General features: G+C 40.1%; 1 protein-coding gene across 1 annotated transcript in view; it reads right to left on the bottom strand.

Annotated features, from left to right (window-relative positions):
* COL9A1 (collagen type IX alpha 1 chain) overlaps positions 1 to 21,782 on the bottom strand; it is a 184,884-nt gene that overhangs the window by 14,189 nt on the left and 148,913 nt on the right. The window contains exons 31-36 of the mRNA XM_040349913.1: positions 12,382 to 12,417; positions 12,237 to 12,281; positions 11,747 to 11,779; positions 6,622 to 6,768; positions 4,460 to 4,514; positions 3,252 to 3,440 (exon numbers count right to left, since the gene is read on the bottom strand). Coding sequence (XP_040205847.1) covers positions 3,252 to 3,440; positions 4,460 to 4,514; positions 6,622 to 6,768; positions 11,747 to 11,779; positions 12,237 to 12,281; positions 12,382 to 12,417 — 505 coding nt within the window. The remainder of the gene's footprint in view (positions 1 to 3,251; positions 3,441 to 4,459; positions 4,515 to 6,621; positions 6,769 to 11,746; positions 11,780 to 12,236; positions 12,282 to 12,381; positions 12,418 to 21,782) is intronic.

Below are 21,782 nucleotides of genomic sequence, written 5' to 3' on the forward strand. Positions count from 1 at the left end.
CTTTCTTTTGGTGGTATTTGATCACCTCTGCGGTTTTTATTTTTTGCGCTATAAACAAAAATAGAGCGACAATTTTGAAAAAAATGCAATATTTTTTACTTTTTGCTATAATAAATATCCCCCAAAAACATATATGAACATTTTTTTCCCCTCAGTTTGGGCCGATACGTATTCTTCTACCTATTTTTGGTAAAAAAAATCGCAATAAGCGTTTATCGATTGGTTTGTGCAAAATGTATAGCGTTTACAAAATAGGGGATAGTTTTATTGCATTTTTATTTTTATTTATTTTTTTACTACTATTGGCGGCGATCAGCGATTTTTTTCGTGACTGCGACATTATGGCAGACACTTCGGACAATTTTGACACATTTTTGGGACCATTGTCATTTTCACAGCAAAAATTGCATTTAAATTGCATTCTTTATTGTGAAAATGACAGTTGCAGTTTGGGAGTTAAACACAGGGGGCGCTGTAGGAGTTAGTGTTCACTTTGTGTGTGTTTACAACTGTAGGGGGGTGTGGCTGTAGGATTGAAGTCATCGATCGAGTCTCCCTTATATAAGGGATCACTTGATCGATACGCCGCCACAGTGAAGCACGGGGAAGCCGTGTTTACATACGGCTCTCCCCGTGCTTCAGCTCCGGGGAGCGATCGCGACGGAGCGGCTATAAACGAATAGCCGCGCCGTCGTCCCGGATCGCTCCCCGAGGGGATCCGCACGCAGCGGAGGGGGTCCCGATCGGACTCCCCACCCGCTAGAAGGCAAGGACGTATATATACGCCCTTCTGCCTGTCCGTGCCATTGTGCGGACGTAAATAGTCGTGCAGCGGGCGTTAAGGGGTTAAAATACACCTATGATAAAAATTATAGACACCTAATTTATTTGTAAGAGGACAAACTTACAAAATCTGCAGGGGATCAAATAATTATTTTCCCCACTGTAATAGGTTCTAATAATCTGAGTCTAGCAACTAGTTGCAATGTCCTTGACAGACCATCAGTGTTACTAAGCAACAGGTGCACTGCGATAATCACTCGGGATATTTGACACAGCAATCCTTGTGCTTTTGAAGCAGGAAGAGGCTCTTGGGAAGATGCTAGCAGCTAATAACCTTTTAAAAAGAGTAATGTTTGTAAAGAAGCATTGCTTTAAATATATTTTTACCAGAATAAATATCCCTGAAACCCTTTATTGTATGGTGACATAATGCTGTATTTAGTCATTGCATTGCAATTGTCGCTGACACTGCTGGCATGATTCACGAGATTATACTGAGATCAAACCTCTACAGCTGCACTGTAATTAATTAAAAGAATCTGACTTCACAGGATTATAATGCTATGGACATTTTATCTTCCTACAGGGGTAGGATCTAGCATCTTGTGAATTCATTGTATCTTCAAGTATTGGCCAAGAGATATAAGTCAAGTCTCCTTTGGGTATTCCGTAGTACACTTTTTATGGTTCTATTCTGATATTTATTTTAGTTAGGACATTCTTTGAAGTAAGGTTTGCTGAACTTCTATAGGACATTAATAAATTGCTGCACACTTTTTATTCTCTAACAAATTATATATATTGTTTTTTACAGTAAATTTAAACATTATGCTGAGATAGAGATGATTGCTACTATTAAAGGTATCTCATCTATTAAACTATAACTGGCAAATGTAGTTTAATGTTGGCTTAATTTTTTCTTAAGATTACTTGTAATGCTACAGAAGCTTTCATGCTGCATGAATTGATCCTTTATGAAATGCATTTTATCTTTATTGTCCATCCACAGGTTTAGGATGCACCTGCCTGCATCCTAATAACCAGTATCTCATCCCTGCTGTCAGCAGCAGAAGTCATTGGTTGTTAAGAAGCCAGCACCTACCTGGGTCCTAACAATTAAAGGAACACTAAAGGTTTGTTTTTTATTAGATCAATTGATTGCTGTAAGCAAGTGCATTTAAATATCACTTACCTCGTTTTTCCTTTTGACCTCCAAAATACAGTAATCCAGGTTTGAAAATGCCATTTCCTGTCTCTCCTCTTCTTGCTTTCCACCAGCATCTGAGCCGTTTTGCATGGTGGAAAGCAGAATGTGCTCACCCCCTCCCTATGACTACAGCCCTGCGTGAAGATGCTCTCTTATCCCTCACAGGCATGGAGGCTAAGCCTAATGGGAACTGTAGTTCCCATTAGGCCGTGATGTAGCAAGAATGAATGTTCACCGCAAACCAGGAAGTCAGTGAGAATAATGATTCAGGAGTGCTGGAGGTGAATAAAACAGCTCGATTTCAACAGGTATTAAACTAGTTATAATGCAAAACATTACTTTTTACTTTATCAGCTACTGTCAGCCTTTAATTTAAGAGGAAAATATTTTTGTCTTTACAACCCCTTTAATGACTCATCCCTGCTTTCATCCGGGGTAAGCTGGTATCACAGGCTTCCCCCAAACCATACCAGGCCTTTTATAAAAACACCTGTCGCTCAGCCAGCATGCAATTCCCATGATAACACTTGGACTTAAATATCAGTGTCTGGAAAAATGGCTTTAAAACAGATTCCAAAACTGTTGGAATCAAATTGGTTATATGGGCAATGGGCAAGCATAATCGGTAAGTGTAAAAGTTGTTATTTAATGGCATTTCCATTGTGGTACATTTTTATTGATATAATTAGCACAATAATTTACCACTGTGATATATAATATATTTTCTTGGTAATAAATACTATCACCTTGATAGTATAGGTTTCAGCTAGGGTTTAAGGCCACTATTGGGGTATAGTTCAGGTTAGGCGTTAAATATAGGTTGAGGATAAGCAAAAGGTGTATGGTTAGTTTAATGTTAAGGGATTATATTCAGGTTAAGAGTCATTAAGTCTATATTAGTTTTATATATTATATATATATATATATATATATATATATATATATATATATATATATATATATATATATAATTTGAGATGTTATGATTGAGGACCATTTACTAATAAAAGTGAATAAGTAGGAAAATGTGTTTTTTCCGAAAATTCTGGTCCTGAACATTCTACACCAAACGCAAATGTGCTAGTTTTCATAAACCAAAATGTAACATACATTATAGGCAAACTGACCTTGGTATTGAGATGTTACCAGTGCAAGTTGGAATAATGTGCAAGCATTTTCCTGACAATCTGTCTTAGCTTCTAAACACAGTATACTGAAAAGCATATACACACTTACTGATTAGTGAAATGCAATCATTTACCTTTTTGCCCTCTAAGACCAAGTTCCCCAGAAGGACCTTTAAGCCCTGGAAGTCCTCTTTGTCCAATATGTCCTGGTAAACCATTATCCCCAGGAGTTCCAGGAGGACCTGGTGGTCCTGGTTTCCCTGGTAGGCCAGCAGCTCCAGATTCTGGTCTTCGTAGACTGGCTGCCAAGTTTGCTAACTGATCTGTACAAATAAAATTCAAATACAAATTTAATACTCATATATAGTCAGGTTAACCCATTTATTTATTTTTGTACATGCTTACTTGTATTTATTTCTCCTGTTTTTAAAATACTGATATATTACACAGCACATTAGAAAGCATTTTCATCAATCCTTGTTTTCTGAAGGAGATCAAGTCTAATGTTCCTTACCATGGAGAGTTTTGGAAAAAGCCTAGTAGTAATTATTAATTGGAGTTTATTCAATTTATATAAAGAACCATGACACAGATACGCTAGCAATTCCTTCAGACTGAGCCATCCCTAAAACCTTACTGCCCCTGTTTGCTGTGGTCTGTTTCTTAATACAAGCTCTAAGCATTTAATTCTTCAAAAACATACAAAACATGAAGGCGGAAGTAAGATCTGATCACTAATATCTGTACTCTCCTAATCTGCAATAACAAAAATTAAATTGATCACACCTAGCTCTAAGTTTACAATACTAAAGTCTGTAGCGCTGAGATACTGTACAGTTAGCATGGTCTGACCAGTTACATCTGTACTGTGCTTTCCTCAGATGTGATTACCACTTCACTGACAGTCATCACAACATGGCTGTCTTTATTAAGAGTATACCACAGTGGCTGGTTTCACTATCCGGTTGTGCAATTGCTAAAGAATCAGTGGATTCCAATAGAGCACCAGGAAGTGAAATAATCATATCCTTTTATAACTGTTTATATTCTTAACCAAAATTGTCTTGACTTTTAAAGCTCAATAATGCCTTCGCATCCTGCTTAATGACATCATCATACTTGCAAGGAAACCCATTCCACAGTTACTGTATTCAATTTAACGCAAATCTAAAAGAATACAAAACTGAAGCTGTTATTCATTATATTAACATATTCTATATAGCATATGTAGTATGTACTGTAGCATGAAACAGCATTTTCTTCAGAGTAATAGCTTAAAGATAAATTACATGAATTGACAAATGAAAATTAAATTTTTGTTTTGTCCTGCAGTTTAACCTACCTTGTAACACTCTCATACACACTTGTTTGATGTGCTGGTCTGTAGGTTCTCTTCCCTAAATAATGAAACAAATTATTTTTAGAGAAGCTAAGAAATAAAGCTAACAAACAGCAGTTTACAATACAAAAAAAAACCATGGTATACAAAGAATGTTAAATACATTTAAGCAGAATGAACAGAGAAAGGTACCATATTTTGGAAAATTAACAGATATAATGCAGTGTTTCCCAACTCCAGTCCTCAAGGCACACCAACAGGTAATGTTTTCAGGATTTCCCTCAGATGAAACGGCTATGGTAATTACTAAGGCAGTGAAACTGATCAAATCACCTGTGCAAAAAAATGGAAAGCCTGAAAACATGACCTGTTGGTGTGCCTTGAGGACTGGAGTTGGGAAACACTGATATAATGAACTGACACATAAGATTTCGATCATCCAATATCAGTGAGAAGTAATAAACTGTAGATCTTTGCATGACACCACCATCAAGGGAATAAATTATCAGCTAGGTAGAAAATGAAAGAATGCATTTCTTTTGTTTATCACTGAAATGTATAATAACACTAGAAATGTAAGCTGCAGGGCTTGATTTGAGAATTCAAGTCCTCTTAGTTAAACCATTTTTTAACTATGGTATGAGCAAGCGTATGACCGTAGCTCCAGCTGCTCATACCATGCCTTTGGATTGTTTATTTGGACTTTTTACAATATTTTAAGTTGTGAAGCTTTTTAAAATTTTAATAAATTCAGTTTTTTGGATTTATACCATGTGGAGGATTTCCCTTTCTTTTTCATACATTTGACATCTGGGAAAGTTTTTTTTGGTGTGGATACTTTACCTCGCCATATTAGATCCCTGTTTTGGAGCTATCAATCCTAGAGGAGGTGCCGTGGATGAGAGAGGAGATGATCTGCAGATTCGGTTCCCTCGAGTCCTTGATTTGGGCATAAGCGCAAGCGATCCACCAATGTAGGGTGAGTTGGGTCCACATTGGAGGGTAAGGGTATTTATTTCTCCCCTCAGCCCTAAGATGAAGGCACTCCCTGGTGACGTTCCCGAACAGCACACCACTTCTGCTTATATAGATCATTTGAAGTTATTTATTATTTCTTCACATCGATTTGTGACATTTAACCTGGACACTTATTGATGATTTCACAGTGACGGATGTCACGGAATTCACTTTGGACTTTGTTTTATATTCCATTCAGCGATAATTTGATTCATTTCTTTTAAGGCAGTGGGTTTTTTATGTCACTCTTGGTTATTTACACTTACTCCTTTTGTGTTGTTTACCACTATAATCAGTAGTGTTTCATGAATTCATGTTGCGTATACACACACATGATATTTTAGTATGTGTACAGTGATTTGCACATATCACCATTGGTTTTCACACTTTATAATTTAGCATTTTTTTTGCTATAGAGTAGGATCATCTCATCTCTTCTAACACTTAGCGCTACACTTTATTATCTTTGCACTGTTACAATTTTCGTCTTATTGTTGTGTTAGCAGCCTTTACTATTATCATTTTTGGCGCAATATTTTATATATTTTTTGTGATTCCAGTCACATAGATGCAGTGAATAACATAAACATGGAAACAAACCGTGACCCTCTCTCTCCTGTCTGTAAAATTATTCACCCTGTCTGCAGGTGAAAGTGCCAGTGGCTGTAACTGCAACTCTCAAACAAATTATCAGTGAGACAAATTCATGACTGTAGGTATCATAGGATAAGAATAAATGAGGCAGGAAGTTAGGTGAGAACCTTCACTATATTCTCTGCTACACACACACAAAGCATTATAAAAAGCTACAGAGTTTTCACCCATGCTCATAGACACACTAGAATGATGCCAACATTCGGAAGCTAAATTAATGATGTTGTTTAATGAATCTAGCTAATGCAAATGGTGGTAACGGTACCCAAAAGGTGGCCAATTAATGTACCCGATTAGGAGATTTGTATACAGTAGTAGCTAGCTTATGTTTGATGTTTGGTTTACATATTGTTAGGCTTGTAGATGTGGCAGTTTTATGTTCAGGCAATGAACAGTGGCCTAACACTCAGGTAAAAAAACTAAATCTGTGGTATTTTGCACAATTTTGTTGCTGTTTTTTATTTTTAACAGTAAAAAAATCATTGATTACTTACTGCAGGACCTTGACCCCCAGGTAATCCAGGGGCTCCTTGTTCTCCCTGCATCCCTCGTGGACCAGATGACCCTTGAGGACCTTCTACACCAGGGATGCCCCGACCTCCTTCAGGACCACGATTACCAGATTCACCAGGACTCCCAGTCTGTATGTAAAGAAGGGTTTTCAAAGTATGCAGATTAACTGGGGGACACCAGAAACATCCTTGCAAGTATTGTAATTATAAATTGCTGTGGCTTACAAAACCATTTAATGTACTGTATGATTTTCATTTAGTCTCACAAAGCACAAAATGTTAACGCTGAATACCCGGTTTAATCTAATTGTATACTTACATTAGTCTAGCCTGGACCACTGTGCACATCTCACATCTGAGGGGCTTCTATGGAAGCTGACAATCACTGTAGCAGTTGGAGCTCCTAAAGCAGGAATCTCCAAACTATGGCCCTCCAACTGTTCATGAACTACAAAACCCATCATGCCTAGTCCCATCTGTGAATGGCAGAGTTTTTCAATGCCTCATGGGATGTGCAGTTCCGCAACAGCTGGAGGGCCGTAGTTTGGAGATCCCTGTCCTAAAGTGATTACCAAGGTCTTCTGAGTCCTATGCCAAGTGGCTGTTCCGCTATATACTGACCATAAGGTGTCATTCACTTGGCACTGTCACCATTCGCAGAATGTCTTTTTCAATGAATATGAGGCATTCCTAGATGGATTAGGTAGAAATTGTATATATGTATCCAGTGTCAGAATTGTCTGACAAAGCACCAACATTCCTAGGTCAATAATTGTGAAAATATTTCTTACAAATGTGGGACTATTATGCCGCGTACACACGATCGGAAATTCCGACAAGAAAACCGTGGATTTTTTTTTCCGACTGAATTTCGGCTCAAACTTGTGTTACATACACACGGTCGCACAAAATTCCGACCGCCAAGAACGCAGTGACGTACAACACTACAACGAGCTAAGAAAAATTACGCTCAATGATTCCGAGCATGCCTCAAAATGATTCCGAGCATACGTTGTTTTTTGCGCGTCACAATTGCATACAAACATTTCCCATCGCAAAATTTGAGAACCAGTTGTATTGTTTTTACCACAGATAGTAATACATTCCTCCTGAAGAAGTGGTCCTTACCGCAAAACATGTAGAGGATTCATTGCACATCAAGAATTAATTACATCCTATGTCCTTAGGACCCACCTGAGGATACTTTATTACCAGCAATACCAACACAACAAATATATCATTGCAAGCATTGTTTGCTTTATGTATATAGAGATATGTCCTTTTTTAACCAATTTTTGTATAAATAAAATGTAAAAAACCTTTTATTATAACATTTTCACTACTTCTTGGATACCCAGTCCATTTCCCTGTGCTGAGGGTTAGTAGGGGTATACCAACATTGCTGAATAAATTTAGCAATGACCAAATCAATATCAATACATTAAAGATTTGGATCATTAGAACAAATCGTTAGTCACAATGAAAAAAATTCCCAGAATGTAATAAATGCACATATGTCATTAATTACAGAATGGTCGGTATCACAATTTTTTTTTTAAGATACTGACATGCGGAGCTCACAGAACACTTCACAGTGGCAGTATTAAATATAGTTGCTGAAATTTAAATGTAAAATATGTTATTATATGTTAAAGCTTATCCTTGGACATTTCAGATGAACAGAATTACAGTCTTTATTTATAAAAAATTGCTTTGCGAATGTCCCAGCATTCATGCAAAAGTCACAAATAATACCTGTAGTTTATGTGTAATGTCAGTTTCTATTTATTGCCTTTGCAGAGTGAATATGACATTTCCTAACTTTCAATCCTGAGAGATCCTATTCAACCAATTGAGAAAATAGACTAAAGCTGTATACATACAAGTAGAATTTTATTCAAATGTTTTCACTTTTAGAGCAATTATTCAATTTTCTAAACATTAGTGGTGTCAAATCAACATAGAATTTTCTCGTCACTGTGGTCAAAAATCAAAGAAGCAGGGTGGAAAATTCAAAGTATTTTCTGTACAAAGAGTTTTCATATGAATGTTTATATTACCACTACTGCTAAATGTAACACTGTGAGTACTACCACCACTGCTAAAATGTGACAGCTTCCTGTTCTGATGGTTGCAAAGATCTGCGGGAGGGGTGCTTATTGGAATCTAGAATCCCCCTTTAAAAATAAAGGGGACCAGATACTGACCCTTCCATATGGGAAATAGTAAGGAGCCCTAGTTAGGCAGTTTTACACACTCTAAGGTGGTATTAATGCCATTGCTAGATGTCTTACTTCCAACTGCAGCTGGAGATTTATTAGCATGAATTGTCATTCAATCGGCCATTTGCTGAACCTCCTAAATAATGGGTGAACCTGATTATGATTAAAGCTGCAACTATTTCAGAAGTGTACTGATATCATATAGTGCTGAATAAATAAAGTAATAATGCGCTAAAATCAACCTTCCAATATTACATAAACTTATACAAATTCCAGTGGCATAAAAACGATAGGTGTACAATTAAATTACAGCCATGAAAGTCCAATATGTGAACAACTATTCACCACCACCAATTAGTGAGTGTACTGCTCACCCAACAGTTAATTGGTTGATTGCCAAGAGAAAGGGAAAAAACACGCTCATCTATCTTTCTTGATTGAGAAAAAAAATCACGGTGGTAGTTCTCCAGATAGAAAACTCACATCATAGACTGTCACTCTTTAAATAAAGTGGATAATTGTATCATGACTTCTCCAAATGTAGTGATTCTCAAAGAAAAATTAAAACATCATCATTGCGCAGGTTTGCTATGGAATAGTAGAACAAGAGCTTTGGATTGCTACACTCACATTTAACTTGATAGTGTAATGCTTGGCAATCAACCAATTAACTGTTAGGTGAGCAGTACACCCACTAATTAGTGGTGATGAATAGTTGTTCACACATTGGACTTTCATGGCTGTAATTTAATTGTACACATTTTGTACAGTGCAGAGGTCTCCCTCATATTATTTCTTCTTTTGATCAAATGTTCTTAGCCTATAGTGTTGGTGGCTATTTTCTCTGTTGGTTGAATGTTCCTATGGCTATTTTCTTCTAGGATCAAATCTTAGGCAATGTTACATTTGCCCTGTGAAAGGCCACATGAGAAACTGAATTAGGACACATAATGATTGTAATATGTGGGCAATTTGTGACTTTTTCATGACTGATGAGACATTCGCAAAGCAATTTTTTTTTTTTTTCGGAAAACCCCTTTATATTTTCTAATTAATCATTTAGATTTTCTGCACCAGCATCTATGCTATTGACCCCCATAACACATTTGCACACAATAATTTACATTTCTGTACAATACAATTAACTTCCTTGTTCTCTGTGATGACAGAGGGATTTTGAAAGTGATGAAAAGTTCTTTGATTCAAGAACAGCATTAATAATGTCACTATAGCAAAATTATCCTAGACGTTCATAGTAGTGAAGCTCAAAAAATTCATCTTGCCATACCCTTGGAGGTAGACACTACTGTAAACAAACACAATAGTGCTAGTGGTCATAATTCAACCATGGCAAAAGTGGTCTTTGTTATATGCCTATAGCATAACCTTCACCTGGTTCTTTCAATACATGGCTTGTGAACATCATTTAACCACAGAAAAAAGTGGCCTTTCTATGTCAGCCCTTTATCCTAAAGAGGAACTTTACCCTAAAGGGGAAGTTCCACTTTATACCATTCTGCCCCCTTCCCTTACTACATTTGGGACATTAAATTTCCTTTGGCGAGTGGATATCTAGTTTTGATGGGTACCTGCTCCCACTTCGGCCACCCTCTCTTTGCCCACAGACTTTTGGGACTTGTCATAGATCCCAGAAGGCTGTGGGGCATTCACACAGCACAGTACAGCTCACACATGTGCAGTGGGAAGCCAATTACCCAAGGTGAACATGCCAGTGCCAGAGACCCAAAGACTGGCAAAAAAACGGCCCGGTTGATGACAGCACTGGATTCCTGGACAGGTAAGTGCTCTTGTGTATTTGTAGCTGTTGACTTTTATTTATTTTTCTCTCTAGGGTGAAGATCATCTTAAAGTGCCAAACAACTGGAGTTTTCAGATTAGCTAAAATTGGGCTGACAACCACTGTACCATTTTTCAAATATATAAAACATTGAGACCAACTTTAGATTTGTATACTTTCTAAAACCTAATCACGTAAAGTGATTGTAAGGCTTTGTTTTTTTTGTTTTTTTAATAACAAACATGTCAAACTTACCTCCACTGTACAGTTCGTTCTGCACAGAATGCCCCCGATCATCATCATCTGGGGTCCCCTGGCGGCGCTGGTAGCACCTCCCCACATCGAATAACCCCATAGGAGAAGCGCTCTCCCGGGGTGTTACCTTGCGGGCACGCTCCCAAGTCCAGCATTTGCATTCATAGACGCACCCCCCGGCACCCACGTCATTGGATTTGATTGATAGCAGTCAATCAGCAGGGATTTCTGTCAATCTTTCCAATCAAGAGCCGAGACAGCAGGCAGAGGGGAAGAGCGCGTCTCTGGCGTGAAGCCTCGTACACACGACCGAGAAACTCGACGGGCTAAACACATCGTTTTCCTCGTCGAGTTCCTTGTTAGGCTGTCGAGAAACTCGACAGGCAATTTTCTCCATTCCCGTCAAGGAAATAGAGAACATGCTCTCTTTTTGGCTCGTCGAGTTTCTCGACAGTTTCCCCGACGAAGATGTACACACGACCGGTTTCCTCTGCAAAAAAATATCTCCCAGCAAGTCTCTTGCTGGTTTTTGCTGAGGAACTCGGTCATGTGTATGAGGCGTGAGAGATACAAGACTTGGGTTAGTAAAACGGGGGGCTGGGTGGCCAGTCAGTGACAGAAGTTTTTCACCTTGGTGAAAAAACAAGAAGGATTACAACCCCTTTAAGTTGGTGCAAGAATTTTTATCAGAAAAAGAGAAAAGGGCTTCATATAATCAATAGACTTTCCTATTTAAACATCTTATCAGGAAAGGGGTCTATGAAAAACATGAAGTTAAAAAACTAACATGCAAGTGTCAATTTTAGTTTGTCATTAAATAACTAATACTTACAGATCCTTTTGGTCCTGGATTTCCTAAATCACCCTAAATATAAAAAAAGCATATTACATATTTATATGCACTATTTTTAATAATATACAAATAATAGTAATTTATTTTACATTTTCATATGCTCCATGAGACAGTGCCCCGAAATGACAGCAGTACTGATCATCATTCAGTCTTATGCCCTTTTCATCAAGTGAGACACAAGTAAGCCCTTATTAATATTCTTATGCTGTCTTTCATGACTGATTAATTCTATATATTTTTTTATAGCTTCTGTGAAGACAGTGTAAATGTATTGCATGTTATGAAGGGACATTTTAGAAAAATGTACAGGTCATGCATTCTCAGTATCTTTAGGCACAGACCTATCAATACAAGTATTTGGATTGAGCAAGATTGCTCCTGGGAAAAGGAAAGGTGTGTATATACAAAAATAGGACATTTTAGCGTCAGGGCTTAATTTAGTGATTAAGTTATGTAAAATGTCTCTTACCAGTTCACCCTTCTCTCCTCCAAAGCCTTCTTCTCCAGCGCCACCCTGCATTTAATATAATACATTTAGTATCACAAACTACTTATTTACTTAATGAAAATATGATTAATCAACACATACTTTTTTCTATGTATGTATCACTCACCTGTTCACCTTTAGGCCCAGTTTCACCAACTCCACCCTAAAAAGAACAGAAATAAATTAAATAAATTAAGCATACAGTATCAATATATAAATATATATATATATATATATATATATATATATATATATATATATATATATATATATATATATATATATTCATTATACTTGGTTACATTTAAACCTTACAAAAATACCTATATGGTTTTATATATGTATGCATTTATTGCCCTAGTTGATATGTTTGTAAATAAAATCTGTGCTTTGGCCTTGCAGGGTAAAATGCCCCAATCCCAAACCAACCAGCCGAAGAGAAGAATCTTTCCTAATATTCCCCTGCCGGTTCCTTTAACTTCTAAAAAGGAATTCCTGTGTAAGCTCAGTGTTACTCAGTTTGGAGCTTACACAGGGCTAAGCCAAGTGGCAAGTACCAGCTATCCACTATCACATAAGATTAGAAAAATTAGTCACATGGTTCCAATACCCTTAAGTATTAGGGGCCAGATTCACAGAAAAAGTAAGCCGGAGTATCTGCTGATACTCCGGCGTACTTTAAAATTTGCCGCGTCATATCTTTATTTGTAATTCACAAACAAAGATACAACGGCTTTTGGCTAAGATCCGACAGGCGTGCGGCTTCGGCGACCGCTGGGTGAAGTTTGCGTCGTTCGTCGCATTCTCCTACGTCGTCGCTAGTCGGTTTTTCCCATCGCAATCTTAAGCCTGTTATTTCATGGCTTAGATTTAGACCAGCCATGTTAAAGTATGTCTGTCGTTCCCGCGTCGAATTAGAAATTTTTTTTTTTTGCGTAAGACGTCCGGGAATAGGAAAGGACGTAACGCACGTCACCGTTCAAAAAACACGTCGGGGGGCCGTAATTTCACGCAAAGCACGGCGGGAAATTTCCTAACGGAGCATGCGCAGAACGTTCGGCGCGGGAACGCGCCTAATTTAAATGGTACACGCCCCATTTGAATTAGGCGGGCTTGCGCCAGACGGCTTTACGCTACGCCGCCGCAAGTTTACACACAAGTGCTTTGTAAATCAAGCACTTACGACGAAAACTTGCGGCGGAGTAACGTAAAGGGGATACGTTACGCCGCCATAATTATTAGTGAATCTGGCCCTAGGTACTGATCTTCATTCTCTGTGGCACATATGGTGTGCCGAAAAAGGTGAACCTATTACTTTACCGTGCATGGGAAAAGCACAGTCACACTTTAAGATCTCAAATAAACAACTGACAGCAAATGTATGTTTTAATATAATAGTTTTATGCAGGTTCTTTATCCATATTTATTTGCAGTGTTTGTTGTGTGCTGAAAATAATTCTTTCTTGTGACTGTTAGCAAATACAAGCAAACAAATAGAATGAGAGAGGAGGTTGAGAATATTAGAAGAATCAGCTGAGATAAATTGATTAAATCCCATGAGCAAAACGACTTTTGAAGATATTCCAAGCATCCTACAATTATAAGGAGCTGTTCTCAACACTTATTTGCATATGTTTAGTAATCAGTGCAGTCAGGAATTGCCAGGGCTGGATTAAAGCTACAGCAGTTTAAATTCTGTAAATCAAACAAATGTAATTTTTTTTACAAATCCCACATTCCCTTGCAGCTGCATAGTGGATACATCAAGGAGGGTTGAAAAGGTAATAGAAAATTAAACAAACTAAAGCAAATAAATAGAAAAAAAGACCTGTCAGACTAATTACATCCAGAGTATGTGATCTGACATTAAGTAAATAGCTGACTAACTGTAAGATGTGATGATACAAATAGAATCATTTTTGTCACTAGAGAACTGGGATCATATATCATGTTCAAATATGATTGGAAATTTAATATAACAAATCTGTAAACTAATAGAGAGCTACAGATCTTTTATCATCTGTGGCAGAGATATGCAGATTAACAGAATTATTGATGGGGACTTATTCAAAATATTTCCAACAAAGTAATACACAAAATAAAACAACAGAATCAAGCTAAATCAGTAAATAAGGAGCCTGTCTGCAACTCAAAGCAAATTTCATAAGACTGAAAGAAAATATAATATTGTTATGACTCCCTAGACATAAAGATTTGTAACAAACCAAACAAAGGGCCAGATTCACAAAAGAGATACGACGGCGTATCTCCTGATACGCCGTCGTATCTCTGTGATCCGCCCGTCCTAACTATGCGACTGATTCATAGAATCAGTTACGCATAGCTAGCCCTAAGATCCGACAGGTGTAATTGAATTACACTGTCGGATCCTAAGGATGCAATTCTAGGCCGGCCGCTAGGTGGCGAGGCCATTGCGGTCGGCGTAGAATATGCAAATGACTAGTTACGGCGATTCCCGAACGTCCGCGCTGCCCGTCGATCTAACTTTACGTCGTTTCCGTCGAGTTACGCCGTGCAAAATTAGGGCTGAGCCTAGTTGTTCTAAGCCATGTTAAGTATGGCCGTCGTTCCCGCGTCGAAATTTAAAAAACAACGTTGTTTGCGTAAGTCGTCCGTGAATGGCGCTGGACGCCATTTACGTTAACGACTAAACAAATGAAGTCCGTGCGACGTCATTTAGCGCAATGCACGTCGGGTAATTACCCGACGGAGCATGCGCAGTACGTTCGGCGCGGGAACACGCCTAATTTAAATGGTGCCCGCCCCATTTGAATTAGGCGGGCTTGCGCCGAGCGGATTTACGTTACACCGACGCAAGTTTACAGGTAAGAGCTTTGTGAATCAGGCACTTACGCTGTAAACCTGCGGCGGTGTAACGTAAATCACATACGTTACGCTGCCATGGAGAAACGTAATTCTTTCAGAATCTGGCCCAAAGACTGTAACTAGAGTAATGGGACCAATCAATGACTGAACAATGTATGCCTTAAGGCCTGTAATAAGCAAGCCTGGTGAACAGTGACATTGTTTTATACCTCTGGTTTCTGTTGCAAGATATAAACCATGACCCCCGTGCTATATTCCTGAACCCCTTTCTCTAAGGCCGGGTTCACAAATGTGCCGCTGCATTTTGCACTCCGGTGCTTTTCTGTTCACCGGTTTAGGTGCGATTTAGGTGCAAATTTTTGCCCGAATTTGTATCTGAACCATACATAAAAACACACAGGACCCTTTTTTAAACTGCACCGCAGCCAATGCAGACATGTGTGAACCCGCTTCATTGAGAGCCGGTCACAATCGCATGTCATGTGAATTGGATGCAGTTTAAAGCAGCCTAAATGTTGCATCCTTAACCCCTATAATATGTTCCCCTCCCCTTTTATTCTAATTGCCACACACTTGTGTGTAACAAATGTTAATGGAAAGGGTGTCCTGGTATGGCTTGGAAGGCCCTATGGGCACCCCAGGTGCATAGCTTTGTTGCAGTCATAACCCCTGCTACTCCTGTCCCTATGCCACTGGGCAAAATATCAGCTTGTGCATAAAGTATGTCTAAAGCCAAAACTATTTTTAGTCTTGTGTATAGTAAGGAGTGGTCAAATCCCCATTTAGCAGGAAGCTACTTGAACAAGTGTCTCCACTGGAAGATTTGCGATTCAGGTGCAAAAACGCACCCGAACCAGTCTGAAAAATACACAGGACCCTTTTTTAATTCACACCGCAACCAGCCTGCAAATATGTGAACCGGCTCCATTAAAAGCCGGTCTGGTTCACAGCTTATGCAGATCGGATCCGGTTAAAAATGCATTTGATTTGCATATTTGTCAACCGAGCCTAAATCTAAAAAAATGCCTTTAGATACACTTTAGCCTTTTGAAAACAGATGATAACTGGATGTTAAAATGTATATTTTATTTGCTTTAAGATAAATATTTGAGAATAAGGAAACAATAACACATGTGCACGTCTTTACACAATGGTAAGTGCATAATAATAACTGCAATATTTATCATTACACTGTCAATGTCTTTAAAGGGTCACTAAAGGAAAAAAAAAATTTAGCTGAAATGACTGTTTACAGGGCATAGAGACATGATAGTTAACCGATTCCTTTTAAAAATGATTAAAAATAGATAAAAAAACAATCATATAATGTGCCTGCAGTGTAGTTTCGTTTTTGCTGTTGTTTGCTGGTTCTCTGATGTACAGAGAGCCAATAGAGGGCAGTCAGCCAATAGAGAGCAGTGATACTTTGTCTAAAACTCCTCAACACCAATCCAGTTTCGTTTTACACATAGTAATCACACCTCCTTGATTAGTGACCACCGTGAGAAATCTCCCAGTACTGTGGTTATCAGGAAACAGGCAACCAGGAAGTGTCCAGAACAGAGAGGATTTACAGCAACATGAAAGCAAAAACGAACAATGAGGACATGAAACCAGGACTGCAGTAAGGTAAAGGAAGCTATTTATCTAAAAAAAAAAATTCCTTTAGTGACCCTTTAAGGCTTAACAATAAAAATGCTGGCATTTTCAGTAATCAAAAGCTTTGTCCTCTGCACAAGTTATGTGTAGCACAGTGATGATGTCACTGCTACTTTTATATTGTAAAATTTGGGTTTGCAAAGATGTTTGGTGTACACAAAGTAGATGTTATATTTCTCAATAGCCACAGAGAATACATTTAAATTATAGTTTTTGTGCCTGAAGCTCAACTTTAATGGTTACACTGACTTGCATGTTATCTCAACCCATGCCGGAGAGAAGTTAGCAAATGGAAAGAAATGTGGAAAATCCCTATTGCTATATTTTCTCCTGTATGTGATTCATCCACTGAACTCCTGTAAAAGATTAAAGGACCACACATAACCCAATGGCAGCAATATGGACATCAATTATCTAAATGAATGCAAGGGCACAACGAGAAAAATAGCATGCAGCTACTCCTGTTCTTTACATTTCACACTTTACAAATGTAAAGTTAGTTCCATACAACATAAATGATTTCAGTAAAAAAAAATGATTTTTGTAAAATACATTCCAGTCAATTTTAAGTGTGCTATAAGGAATATGGGGCCAGATCCACAAAAACCTGGCGTAACTTAAAAAATCCCATTTAAGTTACACTGCCTTAAAGTTTCTACCTAAGTGCCCGATCCACAAAGCACTTATCTAGAAATTTCAGGCTGTGTAACTAAAATTCCGCCGGTGCAAGGCGTTCCTATTCAAGTGGGGCGAGTCCCATTTAAATGAGGCGCGCTCCCGCGCCGGCCGTACTGCGCATGCGCAAAGTTACGTTACGCCGAGTTTTGAGCATCGCGACGGCTTAAAAAAGTTGCGTCGGGAAAAAAAAATGACAGCGGCATGCATTCCTGAGGGAGAACTCCATGCCAATTTTCAAAGAAAAAACCGGCATGGGTTCCCCCCCCAGGAGCATACCAGGCCCTTAGGTCTGGTATGGGTTGTAAGGAGACCCCCCCACGCCGAAAAATTGACGTAGGGGGTCCCCCTACAATCCATACCAGACCCGTATCCAAAGCACGCTACCTGGCCGGTCAGGAAGGGAGTGGGGACGAGTGAGCGCCCCCCCCTCCTGAGCCGTGCCAGGCCGCATGCCCTCAACATGGGGGGGTTGGGTGCTCTGGGGCAGGGGGGCGCACTACGGGCCCCCCCACCTCAGAGCACCCTGTCCCCATGTTGATGAGGACAGGGCCCCTTCCCGACAACCCTTGCCATTGGTTGTCGGGGTCTGCGGGAGGGGGCTTATCGGAATCTGGGAGTCCCCTCAAATAAGGGGGCCCCCAGATAACGGCCCCCCACCCTAAGTGAATGGATATGGGGTACATCGTACCCCTATCCATTCACCTGTAGGCAAAAAGTTAGTTAGTAAACACACAACACAAGGCTTTTTAAAATATTTTATTATTCTGCTCCGGATGCCCCCCCTGTCTTCGTTATTAGCTCAATTAGCAGGGGGGGCTTCTTCCGCTCTCCGGGGGTCTTCCACTCTCCGGGGGTCTTCTCCGCTCTCCTGGGGGGGCTTCTCCGGACTCCGGGGGGCTTCTTCCATCTTCTCCCCTCTTCCGCTGTTGACTCGGCGAACCCCGGTTCTTCTGCAGCTCTCCGGTGCCTTCTTCTTCAGCGCTGGCTGCCTGCTATGTTTGTGTGTTAGCTCGATTTCAAACAGGCAGCCGGCGCGGTCTTCTGTGACGTCAGGGTCTTCTCTTCCCTTCTTCCGATGTTGACTCGTCGCCTGTTGTCGCTGTAATGATGGAAGCGCGCCTTGCATCCCATTTATATAGGCATCACCGTCCCATCATGCTCCGGCAGGTACCCACGTGGTGCCTATATAAATGGGATGCAAGGCGCGCTTCCATCATTACAGCGACAACAGGCGACGAGTCAACATCGGAAGAAGGGAAGAGAAGACCCTGACGTCACAGAAGACCGCGCCGGCTGCCTGTTTGAAATCGAGCTAACACACAAACATAGCAGGCAGCCAGCGCTGAAGAAGAAGGCACCGGAGAGCTGCAGAAGAACCGGGGTTCGCCGAGTCAACAGCGGAAGAGGGGAGAAGATGGAAGAAGCCCCCCGGAGTCCGGAGAAGCCCCCCCAGGAGAGCGGAGAAGACCCCCGGAGAGTGGAAGACCCCCGGAGAGCGGAAGAAGCCCCCCCTGCTAATTGAGCTAATAACGAAGACAGGGGGGGCATCCGGAGCAGAATAATAAAATATTTTAAAAAGCCTTGTGTTGTGTGTTTACTAACTAACTTTTTGCCTACAGGTGAATGGATAGGGGTACGATGTACCCCATATCCATTCACTTAGGGTGGGGGGCGGTATCTGGGGGCCCCCTTATTTGAGGGGACTCCCAGATTCCGATAAGCCCCCTCCCGCAGACCCCGACAACCAATGGCAAGGGTTGTCGGGAAGGGGCCCTGTCCTCATCAACATGGGGACAGGGTGCTCTGAGGTGGGGGGGCCCGTAGTGCGCCCCCCTGCCCCAGAGCACCCAACCCCCCCATGTTGAGGGCATGCGGCCTGGCACGGCTCAGGAGGGGGGGCGCTCGCTCGTCCCCACTCCCTTCCTGACCGGCCAGGTAGCGTGCTTTGGATACGGGTCTGGTATGGATTGTAGGGGGACCCCCTACGTCGATTTTTCGGCGTGGGGGGGTCTCCTTACAACCCATACCAGACCTAAGGGCCTGGTATGCTCCTGGGGGGGAACCCATGCCGGTTTTGTCTTTACAAATTGCCGTGGAGTTCTCCCTCGGGAATGCATACCAAATGCCGTCACTGGAATGGGCTTTTACATGGTGTGACTAGTTTACACTTTGTAACATCAGCCCTAGTTTTACACTTGCAAAATAACACTTACGGCGAAAAAACGAAGCTGGAAAGCTTTGTGGATCGCCTTAAGTGCTAATTTGCATACTAGCAACGGCATTTCGACTCGAAATGCCCCCAGCGGCGGATGCGGTACTGCATCCTAAGATTCGGCAGTGTAATTCAATTACACATGCCTGATCTTCTGCCTAACTTTGGAAAAAGCCTTTTGAGGATCGTTTCCAAAGTTAGACACAGACTGAACAGCAGTTAAGTCTGCGTATCTCTTTTGAGGATCTGGCCCACGGTATCCACAGGGGAATGGTTTTAAAACATAAGTCTCTCTGGTGCTATATAATTTGAAAAATATATATATATATATATATATATATATCTTTTTTTATACAGTTCATATAGCACCAAAGTCTGTTTTGCATAATATCAAAACGTGTAATGTTGCTATATTTTCTAATCAGGGTTGTATTGTTTCATATATAATAGTCAGTGCAATTTCTGTGTACTGAGCTATCCATGTTTGTCATTAATGACATCTCACCTTTCATCACCTCAATTTAGAGGTGTAAAAAAGCAATGTTTACACTGGACCTACTAAGATGACATTGCTGGTCTTCCACAAAGCACCATTGTGTGACCATACATTGCAAGCATTCAATCTTATAAACCAAGGAATGTAGGAGAAACTTAATTTACCAAAAGCAAATCAATGTTATGCATAATCTGTCCTTGAGGTAACTAAAGGTATTATATTGTAATTATGGTAATTATGAAAATTATTTAATCAAACTTGTTTGATAATTTCATAGTGTGAGGTGCAATAGCTGCAACATCAACCTTTGGATCACCAGTTTCAAAGGAAAAGTTGACTGGCAATGATGTAGTTCTCTCAACTATGTATATTGATAGCAGGGGTGAGCTGAGTGTTTGGTCTGAACATAGGTATTTTAATTTACTGACTTTTTCATGAATGAGTAGAAGTACTACAGGGTGGGGGTGTATTATCTGGACACCACTGTGTTAAAGGGGGCTTCCAGATTCCAATAAGCCTCCACCTACAGACCGCCACAACCACCAGGCAAGGGTTGTAGGGAAGAGTCTCTTGTCCTCATCAACATAAGGACAAGGTGCTTTGTCAAGGGGGACCCCAAAGTTGAGGGCATGACATGTTGAAATTGATGGTAAATTACAGCATGAACATGTCCCCAAAATACTGGTGAAACCCCTAAGAGTCTAGTATTTTATCATTTTGGGGTATTTCTATGCTATTTTATACAAAAAAAAAAAAACAAGTTGGGAGGGAAATTTCATTTACCAGCATTTTTTTCCTTTGCAAATGTCAGTGTTGCTTACATACATCCTACAGATGTGTCAATTCACATACAGGTTTAGGGTACTTCCCTAAACCAGTAGCCTTCACCCCCCAATCGTTATCTCAAACCTTGACTGATGTGGCTGCCCACAAACCAAGCAATGCGCAATTATTAAGTGGAGGATGAACCAGAAAAACCATGAGGCTGTTTTGGTCACAGAATAAGTGCATGGGTCAGGCTCCCCCTTCAGGTTTTCTCCCATAGCAGCATAATGGGCTACTTTAGCTCATTTTTATTTTACCTCACACACTGATTTTCCAGCATGTTAGACCTGGCTTTTTTCTGGGATTGGTTTATTTTCCACCTGGAAAATGGAATAGTCCCTTTATCTTATGTCTGTTTGCAAGGAATTAAAGTATAACTACAGGTAAAACTTTTTTTTTTGTGTGGAGAGCGATTAGAACGCTTGTCCGTTTGTTTGTTTTTGCTATCTGTACCCCAGTTAAGGAGATTCTCCCTTTGTATTTGTCCTGTTTACCAATATCATTGAAACTGAAAGTAAAAGAAAATCTCACATTTTGCGTTTTCCCCCGGAAAAGTAATAGATGGGAAATCTTCCAATGGGACGCTAATTCTAGTGACCAGGGGGGTCCTCAAGGAATTCCCTTAATTTGCAGGGATTTCCTCTCACTTCCTGTTTGGCTATGGGTCAGAAAGTGAAGGGAAATCTCCACAATGGGACACAGATGGTGAAAAAAAAAACCTGACAGGGGTTATAATTCCTCTCTTGCTCTATCTCAAATGTAAAAAAAAGTTTTGTCCATAGTTCTACTTTAAACCTGATTTGGGTCCTGC

The sequence above is a fragment of the Rana temporaria genome, chromosome 4 (assembly GCF_905171775.1).
Source record: "Rana temporaria chromosome 4, aRanTem1.1, whole genome shotgun sequence".
Lineage (NCBI taxonomy): Eukaryota > Metazoa > Chordata > Amphibia > Anura > Ranidae > Rana > Rana temporaria.